A 23,442-nucleotide genomic window follows, 5' to 3' on the forward strand; every position below is an offset into this window, starting at 1 on the left:
CCTTCATAGTTGTCACCGTTGGCAGGTAAAAAGTTATTAGGGCAGAAAAGTTTACCAACTCTCAAGATACATGAGTAAGTCTGAGGGGTAAGCAAGGGAACATATCCAATATCTATCTGATACCCTTCCTATCATTGCTGTATCCTGCAATAGTGAACTTAGTTTTGTCAAGCCTTCTGATGATTTAAGTGGGTTTGCCTCTGAGAATGCCGCTTAGCGATGATAACAACCCTCTATGTGTGCCTGGAAGCTGCTTCGTTAGCTCCATAGGAAGGATCTGATATTCCCTTTGTTGGAGTTCTTCAGAAAGGCTACTAGTAGCATATGACGCGGATCTCAGGACACTCTGGAAAGCTGAGGTGTCTGATGTTTCAGTGTCCCTATATGCATGCGTATCAGCAAGTTGCTTGACATTTACTGCACGATCCTCTGTTTCAACACATATGTTCCGTGTCCCATTCCTGGGGGTCGGCCGCATCCCCCAGTCTGAAAACTAGAAGAGGGGCACCTTTGTGGTCATCGATGTACATTAGTGAGGTTACAGGAGATAGGCTGGTATTCGGCATCCACCTAGGTGCAACTCTCACATTACCCTCCTGAGCAGTTTCAGAATATAACTCCCGCGTTAGAGAGGAAGGTGGCAGGTAAGTTTTAGGCCACTTGTTGTTACTCAAACTTGCGGTCGTATCACTGATCCCACATGCTGACAAAGGTCCAACTGTCTGTATGCTCCCACACTGAACCAACTGAATCAAGCTATCCATCTTCTCACAAAATTTATTTTCAAAGTCCTGCAAGAGTGCTTATACAGTATGGTAGTTCTCCTCCATGGCTAGTAACTAATATATTTGTAGTGAATCTGTAAGCGCCATGCAGATGAAGTCAGAACAATGTTAGCTCTCCGATTACCCTGTTACTTGTGGCTGGGTGTTGAGGCCTTCTCAAGCATGGCCACCGACATCCCAGTTTTCAACATGAAACATACAGAAAAGATTAGTAGTGATCGTTGCTTGGAGTTGTGAGATAATATATCTTTACTTTGCAAATTTAGATGACAAGGGAAAAGGTTGATATTCAGTGGTATATTGGTTTCATTGCTTGCCGAAGTAGAAAATGCTGCCAGTCATGACAGCTGCCTGGACATGTCCCTGAGAGATTTTTTATTAGCACTTTAGAGGAGATAAGGGCAGAATCCTGACATATCAGAAGAAGCTCCTTGCAGCAGTAGCTGAATGCAATTGTCCTCCTCTTCAGCAGCATTTTGGGCTAAAGGTTCCTTTGTTCTGGACCACCAATTACCCAAGAAATGAGAATACCTCCTCTAAGATAGTAAAAAGTCTCCCGAGTTGAACCTCTTTCTTTTGCCTCCTTGTTCTGATTCCTTAATCTACTGGGAACAGAAAAATACTGTCTAGGCTGCTTTCTTCTTAGTTGACCATTAACTCATTTCTTGCCAGCATTCTAAATCCCCGGTGATCCCAGCTCACCTCACATTTTGTCGTCTCTCATTTGAAATTCAGTTTGCCCAAGCTGGAAAATTGAGCATTAAATTTTCAGGCAAATTGAATTGAACAGCATTATAAATACAAAGTATATAATGCTGTTCAATTTAATTTGCCTGAAAATTTAATGCTGAATTTCATTGTAGTAACAAAAAAGCACTAAGCAGTGGTTTATACTTAATAGAAATCATTGCAATTTTTATTATTCATCATTTTTAAAGGATTTTACCTCATTTAAATCATTTTTTTAACTTCATTTCTGAAGTGTCCTTTACTTCCTGTCCCAGCCACTCAAGGAAGAGGAGGCCTCAACAGGAAGGCTAAAGGTAGAAAGTTTCTTATGAAGCGTTGCTAGGAGACACCATGAAATAGCTCTAGTTAGTTTATTGCCCATGATCAATATAGGACTTCTGCTACAAAAACCATGTGACCTAAAATGTATGTTTTGCAATGTCTGCAACTTTCTAATTTACTTCTATTATCAAATTTGTTTTCTTTCTCTTGGTATCTTTTGTTGAAAAGCAGGGACATATTCTTAGTAGATGGCCCAGTTCCGGAGCACTATTTGGCAGCAGTTTTGCTAGAATGTTATCCATTTACAAGAGCACTAGATGGCAGCACTATTTCCTGCCATGTAGTACTTTAGATATCTACTTAGGTATCTCTTCAACACAGAATATTATGGTAACAAAGCAAATTTGATGATAGAAGTAAACTGGAAACTTTTTTTAAATTGTATAATGTATGAATCACAAAAGAACATTTTTGTGTTTCATATCCCTTTAAGCTTCACAACACTAATACAATGATTTTGTGACCTTGCTGAGATCCTGGCACTGCGGAATCTGTTAGCGCTGCGGAATCTGTTGGCGCTCTACAAATAACCGATAATAATAATAATAATAAAATAATCCTGTAAAACTGAAGATCTTGTTCTTCTCTTGTGTCATTTGGATTTTTTCATTTTAAAGGGACAGTCTAATCCAAAACAAACTGCAATTATTTAGATAGGGCATGTAACTTTAAACAATGTTCAAATTTACATCTATCACCAATTTTGCTTTGTTCTCTTAGTATTCTTAGTTAAAAGCTAAACCTAGGAGGTTCATATGCTAAATTTCTAAGCCCTTCAAGGCCCCTCATCTCAGGGCATTATACAGTTTTTACCACTAGAGGGTGTTTCATATAGATAACACTGTGCTCATGCACGTGAAGTTCCTAGGAGCCAGCACTGATTGACTTAAATGCAAGTCTGTCAAAAGAACTGAAATAAGGGGCAATTTGCAGAAGCTTAGATACAAGGTAATCACAGAGGTAAAACGTGTATTAATATAACTGTTTTGGTTATGCAAAACTAGGGAATGGGTAATTAAGGGATTATCTATGTTTTAACACAATATTCTAGTGTAGACTGTCCCTTTAAGGCCATTCACCAGGGCATCCTGTTACTGGTGTCTGGCCTGAGTCTGCAACATCACATACAAGCAATGTCTCACATTTACCACTCTGTGTCCCCTGTCACGTTAGAGAACACATTGAAAGCTGCAAAATAGTACAAACACCAAGTATTTTTTTTTCTTTCAGACTTTGCAATATACCTCACATTTGGCCTAGCAGAGAGGGATAGTTCCTTCCTTTATCAGACTCACTTCCCAAAAGTACCATATCTCATATATAACAGGAAGTGGGCTTTGTGATGTAACACTTGACACCAGGGTACTCTGTGTCAGTGCGGCTTGGCCTTGATAATGTTACTGGATGAATTTGTCCCGTCATTTCTTGCTGTTCCTCCTCTGGTGGTAATCTCCCTAACGAGCACAATGCTGTGTTGAATGGGGGGAAAAGGCAACACGTTTTGGGTAACAAAATGATCTCATGTACAACTGTATACTATTCTTTAGATGCTAATAGGGATTTTGGAGGTGTCAGAGCAGCTAAATCTTGATAATGGTACAGGCACTACTGGATGAATTTGTGAATTAGTTTACACTTTCATCCTTCTACAGATACCGCAGGTCCTATCTCCTTAGGGAACAGCACTATGTGGCGTCCAATAGCAAAATAGGCAAAATTCATCTAACAAGTAGTTTTACATCTCTGTTAAAAAGTTTTCCCACAGTACTATAACCTTACCCTTCATGGTCATTTTGGTTATTTCATCTAATAACAGATTGTCCAGTTTTTCATCCTGCAATGGAGGCCTATATACAACCCCTATTCTAAAAACATTTTTATCTCCAATTTCCAAAGTCGGCTAGAAGCAGGTATATTCTTGAATCTCTGCTAGGGGAATCACTTGAACAATTAGTCAAGGAACCAACTCATAAGGAAGCTATATTAGATCTAATACTTACAAACAGTGATACAGTTTCAGATGTGTCTGTAGGTGAGAACTTAGGATCCAGTGATCATCAATCTGTTTGGTTTAGTATTCATGTTCAGGAACTGTCCACCCAGACTAAAACAAAAGTTTTAGACTTTAGGACGGCAGATTTTTCATTAATGGGAGAATACCTAAAAAACTATTTAAAGGGGAAAACTCTTATTACAGGGGTTCAAGAACAGTGGGAATTTGTGAAAGGTGCCATTTTAGATGCAACCGCACACTGTATTAGACATGTCTGTAAAAGTAAAAGAAAGCGGAAACCAATTTGGTTTTCCAAGAAGTAGCACATGCTGTAAAGACAAAAAAGATAGCTTATAAAAATTACAGACACACACAAGCAGATGATGATATGAAAATATGGAGACTCCAACAAAAAAAGACTAAGCAGTTAATTAGGAAGGTTAAAGCTCATGCAGAAGAGAAGATAGCACAGTCAGTAAAACATGGGGACAAAACATTCTTTAGATATATCAGTGAAAGAAGAAAAAATAAGGTAGGAATAGTAAAATTGAAATCAGTTGATGGTAGAATAATAGAAGGAGATAAGCAGATTGCAGACTGTCTCAATGATTACTTCTGTTCTGTTTTCACTAAAGATTGTGAAGATACAATGTCTACATTAAGGGATGCTACGCAAAATAGAAACAAGCTTAACAGTAATCTTTTTACAGAGGATGAGGTTTTGTTAGCATTATCAAAAATAAATGTTACAAAGGCAGTGGGTCCTGATAATATTCATCCAAGGGTTTTAAAAGAACTTCGATCAGTGCTAACTGTCCCATTAACTGATCTGTTTAATCAGTCACTATTAACAGGAGCTGTCCCAGATGATTGGAGAATAGCAAATGTAATATCTCTTCATAAAAAGGGCAGTAGAGAAGAATCTGGCAACTACAGGCCAGTTAGTTTAACTTCAGTAGTAGGGAAATTAATGGAAAGCCTCTTAAAAGAAAGAATTATGACTTACATAAAGACAAACAATTTAGAGGACCAAAATCAGCATGGTTTTACTTCAGGGAGATCATGTCAGACTAATCTAATTGACTTCTTTGATTATGTAACAAAAGTATTAGACAAGGGAGGAGCAGTTGATGTAGCATATCTAGATTTCAGCAAAGCATTTGACACCGTCCCACACAATAAACTTATTCACAAACTATATCTCCTTGGTCTAGATTCAAAAATTGTGAACTGGGTGGAATGCTGGCTTAAGGACAGAAAACAAAGTGTCTTAGTAAATGGAGTTCATTCAGCAGAGGGGGCTGTTACTAGTGGTGTTCCTCAGGGGTCAGTTCTGGGGCCTGTTTTGTTTAACATATTTATCTGCAATATCAGCAAAGGGCTACAGGGGAAAGTATGTCTCTTTGCAGATGATACAAAAATTTGCAACAGAGTGGATGTTTCAGGGGGGGTAGACAAAATGAGAAGTGATATACAACAATTGGAGGATTGGACAAACGACTGGGATCTAAAGTTTAACACAGCAAAGTGTAAAATAATGCATTTAGGGAAGAAAATCCAAATGTTAATTACAGACTCAATGACACTTTACTGACTGTTACAGACGAGGAACAGGACTTGGGAATTATTATTTCAGATGATTTAAAACTTAGTAAACAATGTAGTAATGCAGCAAGTAAGGCTAGCAGAATGCTTGGATGTATTGGTAGAGGTATTTGCAGCAGAAATAGTAAGGTTCTTATGCCACTTTATAGATCATTAGTTAGGCCTCATCTTAAGTATTGTGTGCAGTTCTGGAGGCCATATCTTCAGAAGGATATTAACAAACTTGAATCTGTGCAAAGGAGGGCTACCAAAATGGTACATGGTCTAAAAAATAAAACTTACCAGGATAGGCTCAATGACCTAAATATGTATAGCTTAGAGGAGAGAAGGGAAAGAGGTGATATGATAGCAACTTTCAAGTACATTAAAGGGTTTAGTAAAACTGAGGCTGTGGGTATTTTACATAAAATGGAAAATTCAAGAACAAGGGGTCATGAGCTCAAGCTAAAGGGTAGTAGATTCAGGAGTAATTTGAGGAAGCACTTCTTTACAGAAAGAGTGATTGATTTATGGAATAAACTTCCTCAAGAGGTAGTAGCAACAAACACTGTGGGAGACTTTAAAAATGCATGGGACAAGCATAGGGCTATCCTACGAACTAGATAAGTTTATACTGTTAGGTAAGGTCGGGCAGACTTGCTGGGCCTATGGCTCTTATCTGCCGTCAATATCTATGTTTCTATGTTTCTCAGGTCAGTTGTATATGACATGGGGTACACTATTATCTATCGCAGTGCTTTCCAAACTGTGTGTCGTGACACATGAGTGTGTCTGTAGCAGTGTGTAGGTGTTTCCCCTCTTCAGCACAATTTTTTTTAAAACATTTTGTTTGGTTTCCGACTTTCCGCCTGCTTGCTACGCATATCACATGGTTGACTCGTGATTGATACCTAGTGGTTCACAGATCATCTTAACCTAATGACGCAGCTCAGTGGGATATGAAACTATTCCCTTAGGAGGCTTCGGCAGCACATTGGCTCCTGACTACATGTGTAGTCTCCTCAATCGGCTCGTGACTGCATGTGTAGTCAGTGAGTGGGATAGCAGTTTGTTTGCAGCATGGGCAGTAGTCAGTGCAACTCGCAGAGCTCTGAGGGCGGAAGTCAGAAGTGAAAGTGTTGCTGAGCTAAAGTCAGAAGTGAAAGTGTTGGATTTTTGCAGCTAGCTCCCAGTAATGCATTGCTGCTCCTGCTCTTGATATATGCATAGGAAGTGGAAGCTTAAAAATGCTTGATGATGAAATGTGAGTGTTTGTATCTAATATTCCACCAAATATTCAGAAACTGTGTTCATCCCATCAACTTTATACAACCCATTAAAATAGTAAGTAGTTATTGGTGTTATTAAACTTTTTTTTAATTCTTGCACATACATACTGTTACTTTTAAAAACATTTTGTTATTATATAATCTATGTATGTGTCCGTATCTCTTAAAACAAGTTAGTTTAACCTCCTGTTTGCTGGTACAACTGAATTACTGTGTCGCGAAATTATGTAGGTTTAAAAAGTGTGTCACGAACATGAGAAGTTTAGAAAGCTCTGATCTAACGGCTAGATTACGAGTTTTGCGTTATGAGGGGTGCGGTGCTAACTTTATTATTAACACGTTATTGTCACCGCTCACTTACCTACAGCGCTGGTATTACAGGTTTTTATAAACCCGACGTTAAAAGGCAAGAAGTGAGCGTAGAGCAAAATTGAGCTCCATACCGCACTCCAATACCAGCGCTGCTTAAGTCAGCGGTGAGCTGGTTGTACGTGCTCGTGCACAATTTCCCCATAGACATCAATGGGGAGAGCCGGCTGAACAAAAGTCTAACACCTGCAAAAAAGCAGCGTAAAGCTCTGTAACGCAGCCCCATTGATTCCTATGGGGAAACAAAATTTATGTTTACACCTAACACCCTAACATGAACCCCGAGTCTAAACACCCCTAATCTTACACTTATTAACCCCTAATCTGCCGGCCCCGACACCTACATTATACTCGCCCCCAATTTCGCCGCAACCTACCTACACTTATTAACCCCTAATTTGCCGCCACTATAATAAACATATTAACCCCTAAACCTAAGTCTAACCCTAACACCCCCTAACTTAAATATAATTAAAATAAATCTAAATAAAACCTACTATTAATAACTAAATAATTCCTATTTAAAACTAAATACTTACCTGTAAAATAAACCCTAAGCTAGCTACAATATAACTAATAGTTACATTGTATCAAGTTTAGGGTTTATTTTTATTTTACAGGCAAGTTTGTATTTATTTTAACTAGGTAGAATAGTTACTAAATAGAATTAGTCTATAGTTACTAAATAGTTATTAACGATTTACTAACTACCTAGCTAAAATAAATACAAAATTTACCTGTAAAATAAAACCTAACCTGAGTAACACTAACACCTAACCTTACAGTACAATTAAATTACCTAAATTAAATACAATTACCTAAATTAAATACAAATACCTAAATTACAAAAAAAACACAAACACTAAATTACACAAAATAAAAAAACAAATTACAAGATATTTAAACTAATTACACCTAATCTAATAGCCCTATCAAAATAAAAAAAAAACCTAGCCTAAACTAAACTACCAATAGACCATAAAAGGGCCTTTTGCGGGGCATTGCCCCAAAGAAATCAGCTCTTTTACCTTAAAAAAAAAATAATAATACAACCAACCCCCCCAACAGTAAAACCCACCACCCACACAACCAACCCCCCAAATAAAATCCTAACTAAAAAAACCTAAGTTCCCCATTGCCCTGAAAAGGGCATTTGGATGGGCATTGCCCTTAAAAGGGCATTTAGCTCTATTGCAGCCCAAACCCTAACCTAAAAATAAAACCCACCCAATAAACCCTTAAAAAAACCTAACACTAACCCCCTGAAGATCCACTTACAGTTTTGAAGAGCCAACATCCATCCTCAACGAACACGGGAGAAGTCCTCAACGAAGCTGCAAGAAGTCCTCAACGAAGCCGGGAGAAGTCTTCATCCAAGCCGGGAGAAGTGGTCCTCCAGACGGGCAGAAGTCTTCATCCAAATGGCATCTTCTTTCTTCATCCATCCGGCGCGGAGTGGGTCCATCTTCAAGACATCCGGCGTGGAGCATCCTCTTCTTCCGACGAATGAAGGTTCCTTTAAGTGACGTCATCCAAGATGGCGTCCCTTAGATTCCGATTGGCTGATAGAATTCTATCATCCAATCGGAATTAAGGTTGAAAAAATCCTATTGGCTGATTCAATCAGCCAATAGGATTGAGCTTGCATTCTATTGGCTGTTTCATTCAGCAAATAGAATGCAAGCTCAATCCTATTGGCTAATTCTATCAGCCAATCGGAATCTAAGGTGCGCCATCTTGGATGACGTCACATAAAGGAATCTTCATTCGTCGGGTAGTCGTCGGAATAAGAGGATGCTCCACGCCGGATGTCTTGAAGATGGACCCGCTCCGCGCCGGATGGATGAAGACAGAAGATGCCGCCTGGATGAAGATTTCTACCCGTCTGGAGGACCACTTCTCCTGGCTTGGATGAAGACTTCTTGCTGCTTCGTTGCGGACTACTCCCGGCTTCGTTGACTTACTTCAAAACTGTAAGTGGATCTTCAGGGGGTTAGTGTTAGATTTTCTTAAGGGTTTACTGGGTGGGTTTTTTTTTTTTTTAGGTTAGGGTTTGGGCCGCAATAGAGCTAAATGCCCTTTTAAGGGCAATGCCCATCCAAATGCCCTTTTCAGGGCAATGGGGAGCTTAGGTTTTTTTAGTTAGGGTTTTATTTGGCGGGTTGTTTTTATTATTTTTTTAAGGTAAAAGAGCTGATTTCTTTGGGGCAATGCCCCGCAAAAGGCCCTTTTAAGGGCTATTGGTAGTTTAGGCTAGGTTGTTTTTTTTTTATTTTGGGGGGGCTTTTTTTTATTTTGATTTATTAGATTAGGTGTAATTAGTTTAAATATCTTGTAATTTGTTTTTTTATTTTGTGTAATTTAGTGGGGGGTTTTTGTAATTTAGGTATTTGTATTTAATTTAGGTCATTTATTTAATTGTAGTGTAAGGTTAGGTGTTAGTGTAAGACAGAATAGGTTTTATTTTAAAGGTAAATTTGTATTTATTTAGCTAGGTAGTTAGTAAATAGTTAATAACTATTTAGTAACTATTCTACCTAGTTAAAATAAATTAATTAATAAAAACTTGCCTGTAAAATAAAAATAAACCTTAAGCGAGATACAATGCAACTATTAGTTATATTGTTGCTAGCTTAGGGTTTATTTTAAAGGTAAATATTTAGTTTTAAATAAGAATTATTTAGTTAATGATAGGAATTTTTATTTAGATTTATTTTAATTATATTTAAGTTAGGGGGTGTTAGGGTTAGACTTAGGTTTAGGGGTTAATAAATTTAATATAGTTGCGGCAACGTTGGGGACGGCAGATTAGGGGTTAATAAATGTAGGTAGGTGGCGGCGATGTTAGGGGCGGCAGGTTTGGGGTTAATAATAGTTAACTAGTGTTTGCGATGCAGGAGTGCAGCGGTTTAGGGGTTAATATGTTTATTATAGTGGCGGCGATGTCCAGAGTGGCAGATTAGGGGTTAATAATTTTATTTTAGTGTTTGCAATGCGGGAGGGCCTCGGTTTAGGGGTTAATAGGTAGTTTATGGGTGTTAGTGTACTTTTTAGCACTTTAGATATGAGTTTTATGCTACAGCTTTGTAGTGTAAAACTCATAACTACTGACTTTAGAATGCGTTACGAATCTTGCGGAATAGGCTGTACTGCTCACCTTTTGGCCTAAAAAAAAAAGCTTGTAATACCGGCGCAATGGAAGTCCCATTGAAAAAAGACTTTACGGAAATTGCGTAAGTTAATTTGCGGTACGGCCAAAAAAGTGGCGGGACAGCTGTACCTACAAGACTCGTAATAGCAGCGGTAGTAAAAAGGCAGCGTTATGAGCCTTAACGCTGCTTTTTTACTCATAACGCAAAACTATGTTTGTGTGTTCAGGGAAATGCACAAAATGTGTTAAACATAAAACCCAAACATTTTATTTCCTGATTCAGACAGAGAACAAAATTTTAAACAACTTTCTTCTATTATCTAATTTGCTTCATTCTCTTTGTATCCTTTTTTGAAGGATCATCAATGCATTACTGTGCGCTAACTGAAGGCCAATGACATGGCATATGTGCAGCAACCAATAAGCACCTTCTGAGTCTACCTAGGTAGCGATTTCAACTAAGGATGTCAAGAGAACAAAACAAACTAGATAATAGGAGTAAATTGGAAAGTTGTTTAAAATTACATGATCTATTTGAATTATGAAAGAAACATTTTTGGGTTTTATGTACTTTTAAAAACTGTAATTGTAAGTAGTATGTAATTACACCTTATACTCCCATTAGGCTTCAAACAGTATGTTGTAATTACTATTATTATATGTTTGTGCCATCTGAAACTGAATAACCTTTAGCTTGAGAAAATATAGAACCTGAATTTAGTGTTGGAGAGGTTTAACAAAAAAACTAAATACTTTAGTCAAATAAAATTAGTAATCTCTAAAGGATCAACTGATGAAACAGCCATACTGTATACTCGCATAGGCTGAGAAATGCGTAGTGAACAAGTGTAAATAACTATTTTATTGGCTTTAACATTTTTGTATTTTTCTTTTCTGAATATATAGATTTAAAAAAAAATTAAAATATTTGCTGAAAATTGGCTCCTGTGGGTATAGGCAAAGACAATTCATTTGGTGACTTCCAATATGTGAGTACCCAAATAAAGAACAGTTAGGTGTTGGGGTGTCATCCTTCCACAGGATACGCTACGTGGCGCCACATGTGTTTCTTCTAGAAAAAATATTTTTGAACTATTTATTTACTAATAATAACCTTGCTACTCAAACCATAATAATCCTTCTTATCCCCTTTTAACTTTATCTATCCTATTAATACTTGATGAACCCGTCTTCTTCCTTAATTAAACAACTGCAAAGCGCAAAACAGACAGAATAAAACAAATCACAAAATAAAATACCTGTATATAACTAAAATAAAATATTTTTTTTTAAAAAGTCAACTATAAATAAATATCTCTAAATAGTTAAAACCGCAGGCAAAAAAGTCACTTATCTTCAAGAAATCATAAATACACCATAAAGGTGGATAAATGATAGCTAACAGTCCCTATCGATCGTATTCAGAGATCGATGTAATATGTCTTTCCCACAAAGAGACGCGGGTGCAGCCAGTGATCTCCGGACTCCAGTAGCCAAAAAGAAAAAAAAAAATCTATTAAAACAAAAACAGTGCCCCCTACAACTCTATAATGTTACTGAATGAGTGGAGAGATACATACAAGAGAGTAGAGAGAGACTGGAATATCAATTACAATAAACAAAGTTCAGGGCAGGTAAACAAAAAAAAAAAAAAAAAAAAAAAAAAAAGAAAACCACAATAGAACAACAGCAATTGCCATCCTGACTCTGGTACAGCAAAACCCCAGTACAGGCGATTTACTGGCAGAGAGGGCACAGGATAGACTGTGCCAGGCTGCAGGGTAGCAGGGAGGAGAACAGCTCTCTAGACTACAATGTTGCCAGGTCACCTGGGCCCTGTACCAACCGTTTCTTGTCACTCAGCTCCTCCAAGTCAGGGCCCATGGTGCTCAGTATCCAGTGGTGCCAACAGCTCTATTCCCAGCTTTTCCCACTCTGTGTTACTCCGTCCCTAATGGTGCATACAGCGTCATTAGGCTGCTCCACCCACCTACTCTTCCCTTTAGAAGCCCGTGCAGTACATACCACAGCTTACAGGCACAGTGCTGTGGGGGACAAATTCAGGACACAGAAGCAAAATGCGGGATTGAGAATAGTCCTTTGAAAAATTAGTAACAGGCTTCCCAAATTCATGACGGATGGTCTCCTTACAATTCACTCACCAGAACAAGAGAAGTTTCACTAATAAATTCATTTTACATAAAGACATATTAGTTATATGTGTAAATTACACACACATGTCCGAGCTGCAAGAAGCTCTAGCAGTTTTGGCTGTAAAGTTACAGCCAAGAGCTGGAGTTCCTGAGCGTATGTTATCTGTCTTCATATGGAGTGAAGCCCGATTGAAGCTCCAGGTTCTATATGAAGTCAGGTGCCTGATCATTACAGACGGTGACATGATGTGTGTCACCATCTGTAAAGATTGTTGATGGTGCTGGTAGGTTGTGTGGGAGGCAAACTGGAGGGTGGCCGTCCAGCAGTGGAGGGGGAAAGAAGTGCGATGGGACCTACACTGCAGAATAAAAATAATGGAAGATGGAGGGATGGGGAGCTACTACAGTTACAAATGTGGGGGGGTCCTATATATAACTATCTCCGGAAAGTGGGGAGGTGGGTGGACCACTAAACTACAGAGAAAAAGCATTTATGGGTACCGGAAGACAGCTGCCAGTACTAAAAAAGGCTGCAGTGAGAGGGTGAATGTTGCAGCAAGCTATTTGGGGGATTGCTACACTGCAGAAAAACAAAACAAACAAAAAAAAAAAAAAAACCTGAACTGCATACTGTCGGAATGTCTGTCAGTAGCTTAAATGGTGGTGACCACGGGGGGGTGAGGGAGGGATCAGAGGGTTGGTAAGCTCTACACTAAAGCTAAAATTAACCTTACAAGCTACCTGATTAACCCCTTCTCTGTCGGGAATTATAGAAGTGTGGTGCACAGCTGCAATTAGTGGCCTTCTAATTACCAAAAAGCAATGGCAAAGCCATGTGTGTCTGCTATTTTTGAACAAAGGGGATCCCAGAGAAGCTTTTACAATCATTTGTGCCATGATTGCAAATCCTCCACTAAATCCAAAATGTAGAGAAAATAACTCATTGTGTAAACCATTTACAAATCTAGACAAGTTAGAAGACTTGCTTTTACCCCAGAAACTCTCTGATTACACGGTTTCCAATGCAGCAAAGGATTCTGGGTGATATATGCAAATTAGGTTCACAACAAACTTTTTTACTTCTAGCCTGCTTTTTAAGGCAGACTTCCCTTTACGCCATAGCATTGCCGCATTACACCGCTTCTAAGCTTAGCTAGGGGTAGTACAGTGATTCAGACCAATCCCAGGACAGCTGCTTCGTGGTTATTGCCACTCAACAGCTGGGAGTAGGTTAATTGATAAAGTTGTTTTCTGGGGGAAATACAAGAGCAATTTAAAATATGGGGAGGCGAAAGTGAGTTTAAAATCCTCCACTAAATCCAAAATGTAGAGAAAATAAGTCATTGTGTAAACCATTTACAAATCTAGACAAGTCAGAAGACTTGCTTTTACACCAGAAACTCTCTGATTACACTGTTTCCAATGCAGCAAAGCTTAGAAGCTGTGTAATGCGGCGATGCTATGGCGTAAAGGGAAGTCTGCCTTAAAAAGCAGGCTAGAAGTAAAAAAGTGAGTCATTATGAACCTCATTTGCATATATCACCCAGAATCCTTTGCTGCATTGGAGACAGTGTAATCAGAGAGTTTCTGGGGTAAAAGCAAGTCTTCTGACTTGTCTAGATTTGTAAATGGTTTACACAATGACTTATTTTCTCTACATTATATTCAGTGGGGCAAAAAAGTATTTAGTCAGCCACCAATTGTGCAAGTTCTGCCATAATGTGGAAACAAATCCAGACATACAATCACATTGTCCGATTTGGAAAGAATTTATTTGCAAATTATGGTGGAAAATAAGTATTTGGTCAATATCAAAAGTTCATCTCAATACTTTGTTATATATCCTTTGTTGGCAATGACAGAGGTCAAACGTTTTCTGTAAGTCTTCAAAAGGTTGTCACACACTGTTGCTGGTATGTTGGCCCATTCCTGCATGCAGATCTCCTCTAGAGCAGTTATATTTTGGGGCTGTCGCTGGGCAACACAGACTTTCAACTCCCTCCAAAGGTTTTCTATGTGGTTGAGATCTGGAGACTGGCTAGGCCACTCCAGAACCTTGAAATGCTTCTTACGAAGCCACTCCTTCATTGCCCGGGCGGTGTTTTTGTGATCATTGTCATGCTGAAAGACCCAGCCACGTTTCATCTTCAATGCCCTTGCTAATGGTAGGAAGTTTGCACTCAAAATCTCCCGATACATGGCCCCATTCATTCTTTCATGTATTTCACGGATCAGTCGTCCTGTTCCCTTTGCAGAGGAACAGCCCTAAAGCATGATGTTGCCACCCCCATGCTTCACAGTAGGTATGGTGTTCTTTGGTTGCAACTCAGCATTCTCTCTCCTCCAAACACGACGAGTTGTGTTTCTACCAAACAGTTCTACTTTGTTTTCATCTGACCATATGACATTCTCCCAATCCGCTTCTGGATCATCCAAATGCTCTCTAACATACTTCAGACGGGCTCGGACATGTAATGGTTTAAGCAGGGGGACACGTCTGGAACTGCAGAATCTGAGTCCCTGGTGGCGTAGTGTGTTACTGATGGTAGCCTTTGTTACGTTGGTCCCAGCTTTCTGCAGGTCATTCACTAGGTCTCCCTGTGTGGTTCTGGGATGTTTGCTCACCGTTCTTGTGATCATTTTGATCCCACGGGTGAGATCTTGCGTGGAGCCCCAGATCAAGGGAGATTATCAGTGGTCTTGTATGTCTTCCATTTTCTAATTATTGCTCCCACAGTTGATTTCTTCACACCAAGCTGCTTGTCTATTGCAGATTCAGTCTTCCCAGCCTGGTGCAGGTCTACAATTTTGTTTCTGGTGTCCTTCTACAGCTCTTTGGTCTTCACCATAGTGGAGTTTGGAGTGTGACTGTTTGAGGTTATGGACAGGTGTCTTTTATACTGATAACAAGTTCAAACAGGTGCCATTAATACAGGTAATGAGTGGAGGACAGAGGAGCCTCTTAAAGAAGAAGATACAGGTCTGTGAGAGCCAGAAATCTTGCTTGTTTGTAAGTGACCAAATACTTATTTTCCACCATAATATGCAAATAAATTATTTCCAAATCAGACAATGTGATTGTCTGGATTTGTTTCCACATTTTGTCTCTCATAGTTGAGGTATACCTATGATGAAAATTACAGGCCTCTCATCTTCTTAAGTGGGAGAACTTGCAATATTGGTGGCTGACTAAATACTTTTTTGCCCCACTGTGTGTGTGTGTGTATATATATATATATATATATATATATATATATATATATATATATATATATATATATATATATATATATATATATATATATATATATATATATATATATATATAGTTTTGACAGGTAAACCTAACTCTAACCTAATTGGAGTGATCGCAAAAATGCTAAAAAATACTCAGGTATTTTGGGCAAGTTCTTCTCTGAAAGTCAGGTTAGTGAAGAGCTACCCAGGTGCTAAACCAAAAATGGGCCCACTACTAAGCTTACATTCCTGCTTTTTTCAAATAAAGATACCAAGAGAACAAAGAAAACTTAATAGGAGTAAATTAGAAAGTTGCTTAAAAATTACATGATCTATCTGAATCATTGAAGAAAAACAAATTGTGTTTCATATCCCTTTAAAGCCTTTTATGTAATAATTTATCCCACAGGCCTCATTTGAACAAATTTCTGAACATTTGACACCTAATTTGAGGAGTAAATCCAGACTTGAGTAGACAAGGCTAGATACAGTCATTTTGTAGCAAAATATATATATATATTTTGCATTATCTTATCACCAACTATGCTGAGGCCAATTAGACACAGATTTATCGTAAGATTCACCTTGTTAAGACCCCACAATTCTCAAAGTTAAATCAAAGAAATAATGAAAGTATATTATAAAAGGTTTTTTGCTACTCATAAGCAAACATTTTTTATTACATCCTGAAAGAGTTTCACAACCCCTTACTAAATGGTGTGATTTAGTTTATGAGAATAAAAGTTATAAAAGGTTCCTTTATCAATGCTTATCTTACCTAGAGCTGCCATAGCGGTCTTGGGTCTCTGTGGTGTTCTAGCTATGGGTTTGGGATGGGTGTTACTGCTTTCTAGTTTACAGGACAGCAGAAGGCAAGTGGTCAGGTGATCACATCGATCCATCTCTACTGGAGACTTACTTCTTTCTTTTAAATAGCTCAGTTGCTCCATGAACTGAGGCTTCAGGATATCACCATTCAGCTGTCAACAAAATAATTACTACATAACACCTGAGGAACATAGAACTTGGTTGTAAGTAAATCTAGATGTTCAATTACCAAATAATGAGAGTATGTTAAAAATGAGTGAGGGGTTAATTTTTTTGGAGGGACAGGCATTGCAAAAGAGATGAAGTGATAAAAAATTTAAAAAAAACAAGATGATGGTTAAAAAAAATATTGGCACACAAACTGGATGGGGGGATTGGAATTTATTTTATTTGTAGGAGTTGTGGCTCTACAACATAAAACTTTGGGGCTGTGAAATAGTGAATTAAAAAGCTTTCATGTGTTAAGTGGGTGCCCATCTCCTAATACTTGTAATGTATTTACATTTCCCTTATTCCCCTCCTTAGCTTTGCAAATTCAGTGCAGCTGGTACCTTTGATGTGAAGAGCTAATACAGTGATAAATAAAGAAGTATATTATCCCTCAGCAACTTCAAGAACTGACAAGATCTGCAGGGATGGGGAACATATTTTACAATATATATTAATTTACTAAAAATTAAATCAAACTAAGATGTCTATAGCAAATTATTACAACTATAAATAGACTACACCTATAAAGGAAAGAAAGCCAATATAGATACCAGATATAAATAAAAGAATAAGCTTATAAAAAAGCAGATATGGAGAGGTAGAAATTGTATAGGGAGATAAAGTGCCAAATAAAAAATAAAAATGTGATTGGAAGATCCAGCTTTATACACAAAAAGGAGAGAATGGGCTGGAATTCATTCATGTGCTCACAAATGTATATCAGTATACACTAACACATACATATGCAAAGTGAAATTAACATGCTTACATATAAACAGGTACAACATGACACAACAAAAAAACCATACTGAAAGATACACACATGCCTGTCCCCTTGTACACAGACTTATAAAAACTACTAGCGAATTATTTATTACCCCACCCCCAATAAATACAACAGAAGCTAATTCAGTTAACCTATTCAGTGCCAGGTAGTTAGCACCTCCATATATGGTGCCTCCTGCTGGTAGCTATTTAGTTCTAAATTCTAACACAAATCACTATAAAGGTTTCAGATTGCACAAGCAGCGATCAGTTTATCACCTGTGTGGTAATCATGGTGGTGGTTTTCTCTTGGATGGAACTGAAGATCCTGTACTGTTCTCTAAGTTCCAGGCTCAGCTGCTGTCGGTAGCGAGTCACTCAGCCCTGGGAAGAGCAGACTGTTGAGGCTTGGAGGGCTCTGCTTGCATCTCCAGCTCACTCATGTCAGGGCGAGGGCTGACATCCTGGATTAGTTCCAGTCCTTAGATCTAGGACGCTCAGGTTGCCAGGCAGTGACCGCATGGGGGAGGAGCTGATCTGAGAGAAATGTTATCTGACCCCAGTAACAAACTGGTGGATACATTGTCAATGAGCTCTGTGGCAGCAGATTCTTTTTAATATTCTGGGGTAATATGACCACGTTTCTATTTATACATTTGAGCTATTTCCTTATACAATTTATATTCAGTTTTATTGAAAAACTATGTCAAATTACTTTAGAAGCAATGAGTCTATTTTTGTGATGAAAATAATTCTTAATAATATCGTTTTAAAGTATATTAATGCAAATATAGATAATTTATAAAGGGTCTGTTGAGTTCATGTGGCATTAATATTTGATTTGAAGATATCTTAAATTACCCCCAGGTATTAAAGTGGATGTATAAGGTTTCAGTCAATATAGCATTTAATTTTAGAGAATAAAATAATATAGATACAGACAGATACAGATATGGGTTTTTTTTTTTAATTTGCTTGTAACTTTTAACAGGATTAACAAGTGTAAAAGGAAGTTTAAATATTTGGATTGCCATTCACTACCTGTATAGAAATGTTGATTTGGATCACTTAAAGGACTAGTAAAATACAGATTTGCATAATCAACAAATGCATGATAAAAAGACAATGCAATAGCACTTAGTCTTAATTTAAATTTCAGATTTTTTTTTCTGACAAATTTCAATGTTATGCCTATTTCCACTCCTGTGTCATGTGACATCAATCAGCCACTAACAAATGCATATACATATATTTGTAAATTCTTGCACATGCTCAGTAGGAGCTGGTGACTCAAAAAGTGTAAATATAAAAAGACTGTGCACATTTTTGTTAATGAGAGTAAATTTGGAAAGTTGTTTAAAATTGAGTGTCCTTTTAAAAGGCCACACATATGTGGAGATTACAGGTAGCGTGCTAATTTTTAAATTTATTTTTTTATTTTTTATCGCTCTTGATCGCTAACTGTGTTCAAGATAACAAATTAGGACGGTTGGATTAGCTCAAGTATTACACTTGAAAGTAAAAAGATAGACCGCAAGTGAAAGACTGAGACGCGCTAACTTCAGGACTTTGGAAACCCTGACAACGCCAACATTAGGAATACTTTAAATTCCTATTTTCTTCACTAGAAGAAAATGTTCTATTATTTATATATATATATATATATATATATATATATATATATATATATATATATATATATATATATATATATATATATATATATATATATATATATATATATATATATATATAGAATTAAGTAGAATGTTACCATTCAGTGTCAGTGAGTGGAAACAGGCGTTACTCAAGTAAATGCGCTAGTCAGAGGTATGAAAATCTCATAGAGCAGCTATGAAGGTACAAATATTGTATGATAGACTAAGTCTATACAATATAGGAAAAATAGGAGTCAAAGGGTAAACAGCGCTTATGGAGATTCTTAAAAACTGAATAATATTAAAATCTCGGCAGTGTTGGTGGGTAAAGAAAACAAAAAAAAAAAAAAAAAAAAAAGGGAAGAGAAGTATATGAATATACGTATATATATTAGAGTCTTTGATAGGATATTGGAATCCTAGTGTAATGAAGGCGTAATAGATACCCTTACCAAAAGTTACCTCAATCCTATGAGGTAAGTTTGCCGCATTGGAGGATGTATCTAGTGGTTGAATGAATCCTGGATGTTCTGGTCTGTATAAAATCGCTGCCTCTTGGAGTAGAATGGGATGTGGGTCCCCTTTGTGCTGGTTTCTTTAGGAAACTTCCTGTATTTATTGCCTCTTGGAGCTTGGTTTTCTTGTCTTGGTATGAACTTTAGGATGTCAGAGCAGGTGACGTGGTTACAGGGTACTTATTTCTTTTTTCTTTTCTTATTTTTTCTTCATTTTCCTTAGAGTTGTGTCAGCAGATACAAAACTCACGTCTGTGGTACACAAAGATATTTCCTTCCTTCCTAGTACTGTGTGCATAAAATATTTCCAAGCACGCCACTCACAAATTTCCCTTTTCCGACTCCGAGTCGATTTTTTTCCGACTCGGAGTCGGAAAAGGGAAATTTGTGAGTGGCGTGCTTGGAAATATTTTATGCACACAGTACTAGGAAGGAAGGAAATATCTTTGTGTACCACAGACGTGAGTTTTGTATCTGCTGACACAACTCTAAGGAAAATGAAGAAAAAATAAGAAAAGAAAAAAGAAATAAGTACCCTGTAACCACGTCACCTGCTCTGACATCCTAAAGTTCATACCAAGACAAGAAAACCAAGCTCCAAGAGGCAATAAATACAGGAAGTTTCCTAAAGAAACCAGCACAAAGGGGACCCACATCCATTCTACTCCAAGAGGCAGCGATTTTATACAGACCAGAACATCCAGGATTCATTCAACCACTAGATACATCCTCCAATGCGGCAAACTTACCTCATAGGATTGAGGTAACTTTTGGTAAGGGTATCTATTACGCCTTCATTACACTAGGATTCCAATATCCTATCAAAGACTCTAATATATATACGTATATTCATATACTTCTCTTCCCTTTTTTTTTTTTTTTTTTTTTTTTTTCTTTACCCACCAACACTGCCGAGATTTTAATATTATTCAGTTTTTAAGAATCTCCATAAGCGCTGTTTACCCTTTGACTCCCATATATATATATATATATATATATATATATATCACTATATATAATATATTGTGTTGTTTGTGTGTATGTGTGTATATATATATATATATATATATGTATATATACATATTTAAAAATTAAAAGAACATTACTTTTCTAATTGAAGAATATTGGAATTTCAAGTATTTCTATTAGAAACAATAAAGGGACATGAAACCCAAAAAAATTATTTTATAATTTAGGTAGACCATACAATTTAAACAACACAATATGGGGTCGATTTAATAAGGGCTGAATGGCCCCTGTTCCTGTGCGAGCCTTCAGGCTCGCCGGAAACAGCAGTTGAGAAGCAGCGGTCTTAAGACTGCTGCTCCTTAACTGGATCCGCTGCCTCTCAGCTGCAATCAACCTGATCGGATCTGATCTGATCTATTGATATCCCCTGCTAGCGGCCAATTAGCTGTGAATCTGCAGGGGGTGGCATTGCACAAGCAGGAGAGGGTATGCTGTCCGCATTTAGCTATGTCTGTCGCGTATCATGTCCGACAGACATTAGTAAATTGGCCCCTATATGTGTGTGTATATATATTAAGCCAATCAAATACAAATGTACAGACACTGTCCCTTTAAGAACAAATCAGCGTATACATCACACTCATATTGAGATACATCAAATTAATATTTATTAGGGAAATAAAAAACAAACAAGTTCAACTGAGCCTATATCAGGGATCCCTGAATAAATGTTACTGGTATAAATGTTTCAACTTAAAATATATCAAAGCCATGTAATGTGGCACAACGTAATCAGCAATCTGTTAAAGTTCCACCTTGAATAGTGAACAATGTATCCACAACATGTTGCAGTTCATATAAGTGTAACAAAGCACTGCTAAGTAAGCCTCTCTTCTTAGTGACAGGGAATTCACAGTATAAACACTGAAGCATGTAAACAGACCAGCGGTTCTACTAGAGACCAAGCTCACTAGACCACCGGTCCTGGCATAAGGGGTAAGAAGACCTGCATATTAACATATACCTAGCCAGAGCTGGTGAGTCCCTGCGGAAGATCTTGTGGTCCGTTGAGCTTGGAGGACCATTGGTTTGTTTACATGCTGCAGTGTTTATACTGTGAATTCCCTGCCACTAAGAAGAGAGGCTTACTTAGCCCTGCTTTGTTACACTTATATGAACTGCAACATGTTGTGGATGCATTGTTCACTATTCCAGGTGGAACTTTAACAGATTGCTGATTACGTTGTGCCACATTACATGGCTATGATATCTTTTAAATTGCAACATTTATACCGGTAACATTTATTCAGGGATCCCTGATATAGGCTCAGTTGAATTTGTTTGTTTTTTATTGCCCTAATAAATATTAATTTGATTTATCTCAATATGAGTGTGATGTATACGCTGATTTGTTCTTAAAGGGACGGTGTCTGTACATTTGTATTTGATTGGCTTAATAGGGGGTTGCAGGATTAAGTTTATTGTTAGTGCCCTCTTTAAAATATATATATATATATATATATATATATATATATATATATATATATATATATATATAAAACAAAAGAAAGTGTAGGCTGTGTACAGAGCAGAACAGGAATACTCTAAATTATATAATATGTGAAGAACTTATAAAAACCATTTGTAATGCTGCATAGAACCCCCAATAGGATATATAAAATAGGGAATACAGTAATAAATGGGAGGGGTGCACTTCAAACAATGTTTGGTAAAAATAATCGCAGTCCATGTAGGCTATAAGTATATGTAGAAGGAGAGTCCAAACGCAACACCAAAAGCCCAGAAGGTATATAGGGATAGGTGGATCAAGGAAGCCAATCAATCACTGGAATTAGCACTGTGAAGATACGACACAGATCCCTTTAAGGCATATACTCACAGGAGAGAACCTCAATCAGAATAAGGTAAGTGACAGGCATAGATCTGTGCTTGGACTTGGGTAGAAACTCTCCTCCCGGTCTATGACAGGACGTCCCTAGGGATGGGCGAATGTTTCGCAACATTCGAAAAACGGCACGAATTTTAACACATTCGTTCGTTCGAATCGAATTTCGAATGTTTACATAACATTCTAACATTCGATTTTCGAATATTCGGTTTCGAATTTTACGATTACATTCGAAAATATTCGAATTTGAAAAATTCGAATTTAGATTGTAATAGTATTTCTAATGCTTTTTCTTTAAATGTAATATTCGAATTATGCAATATTCGAATTCGAAAAATTCGAATTTAGATTGTAATAGTATTTCTAATGCTTTTTCTTTAAATGTAATATTCGAATTATGCAATATTCGAATTCGAAAAATTCGAATTTAGATTGTAATAGTATTTCTAATGCTTTTTCTTTAAATGTAATATTCGAATTATGCAATACGTGTATTCGAATTCGAAAAATTCGAATTTAGATTGTAATAGTATTTCTAATGCTTTTTCTTTAAATGTAATATTCGAATTATGCAATACGTGTATTCGAATTCGAAAAATTCGAATTTAGATTGTAATAGTATTTCTAATGCTTTTTCTTTAAATGTAATATTCGAATTATGCAATATTCGAATTCGAAAAATTTGAATTTAGATTGTAATAGTATTTCTAATGCTTTTTCTTTAAATGTAATATTCGAATTATGCAATATTCGAATTCGAAAAATTCGAATTTAGATTGTAATAGTATTTCTAATGCTTTTTCTTTAAATGTAATATTCGAATTATGCAATACGTGTATTCGAATTCGAAAAATTCGAATTTAGATTGTAATAGTATTTCTAATGCTTTTTCTTTAAATGTAATATTCGAATTATGCAATACGTGTATTCGAATTCGAAAAATTCGAATTTAGATT

The 23,442-nt window shown here is 37.1% G+C and overlaps 1 protein-coding gene across 1 annotated transcript in view; it reads right to left on the reverse strand.

The window, feature by feature from the left end:
* The window catches only part of TEX26 (testis expressed 26), a 48,781-nt gene extending 32,189 nt beyond the window's left edge, over positions 1-16,592 (reverse strand). Inside the window, exon 1 of the mRNA XM_053705040.1 lies at positions 16,411-16,592. Coding sequence (XP_053561015.1) covers positions 16,411-16,582 — 172 coding nt within the window. The 5' untranslated portion in view covers positions 16,583-16,592. The remainder of the gene's footprint in view (positions 1-16,410) is intronic.
* Between the last annotated feature and the right edge of the window lie 6,850 nt (positions 16,593-23,442).

The sequence above is a fragment of the Bombina bombina genome, chromosome 3 (assembly GCF_027579735.1).
Source record: "Bombina bombina isolate aBomBom1 chromosome 3, aBomBom1.pri, whole genome shotgun sequence".
Taxonomy (NCBI): Eukaryota; Metazoa; Chordata; class Amphibia; order Anura; family Bombinatoridae; genus Bombina; species Bombina bombina.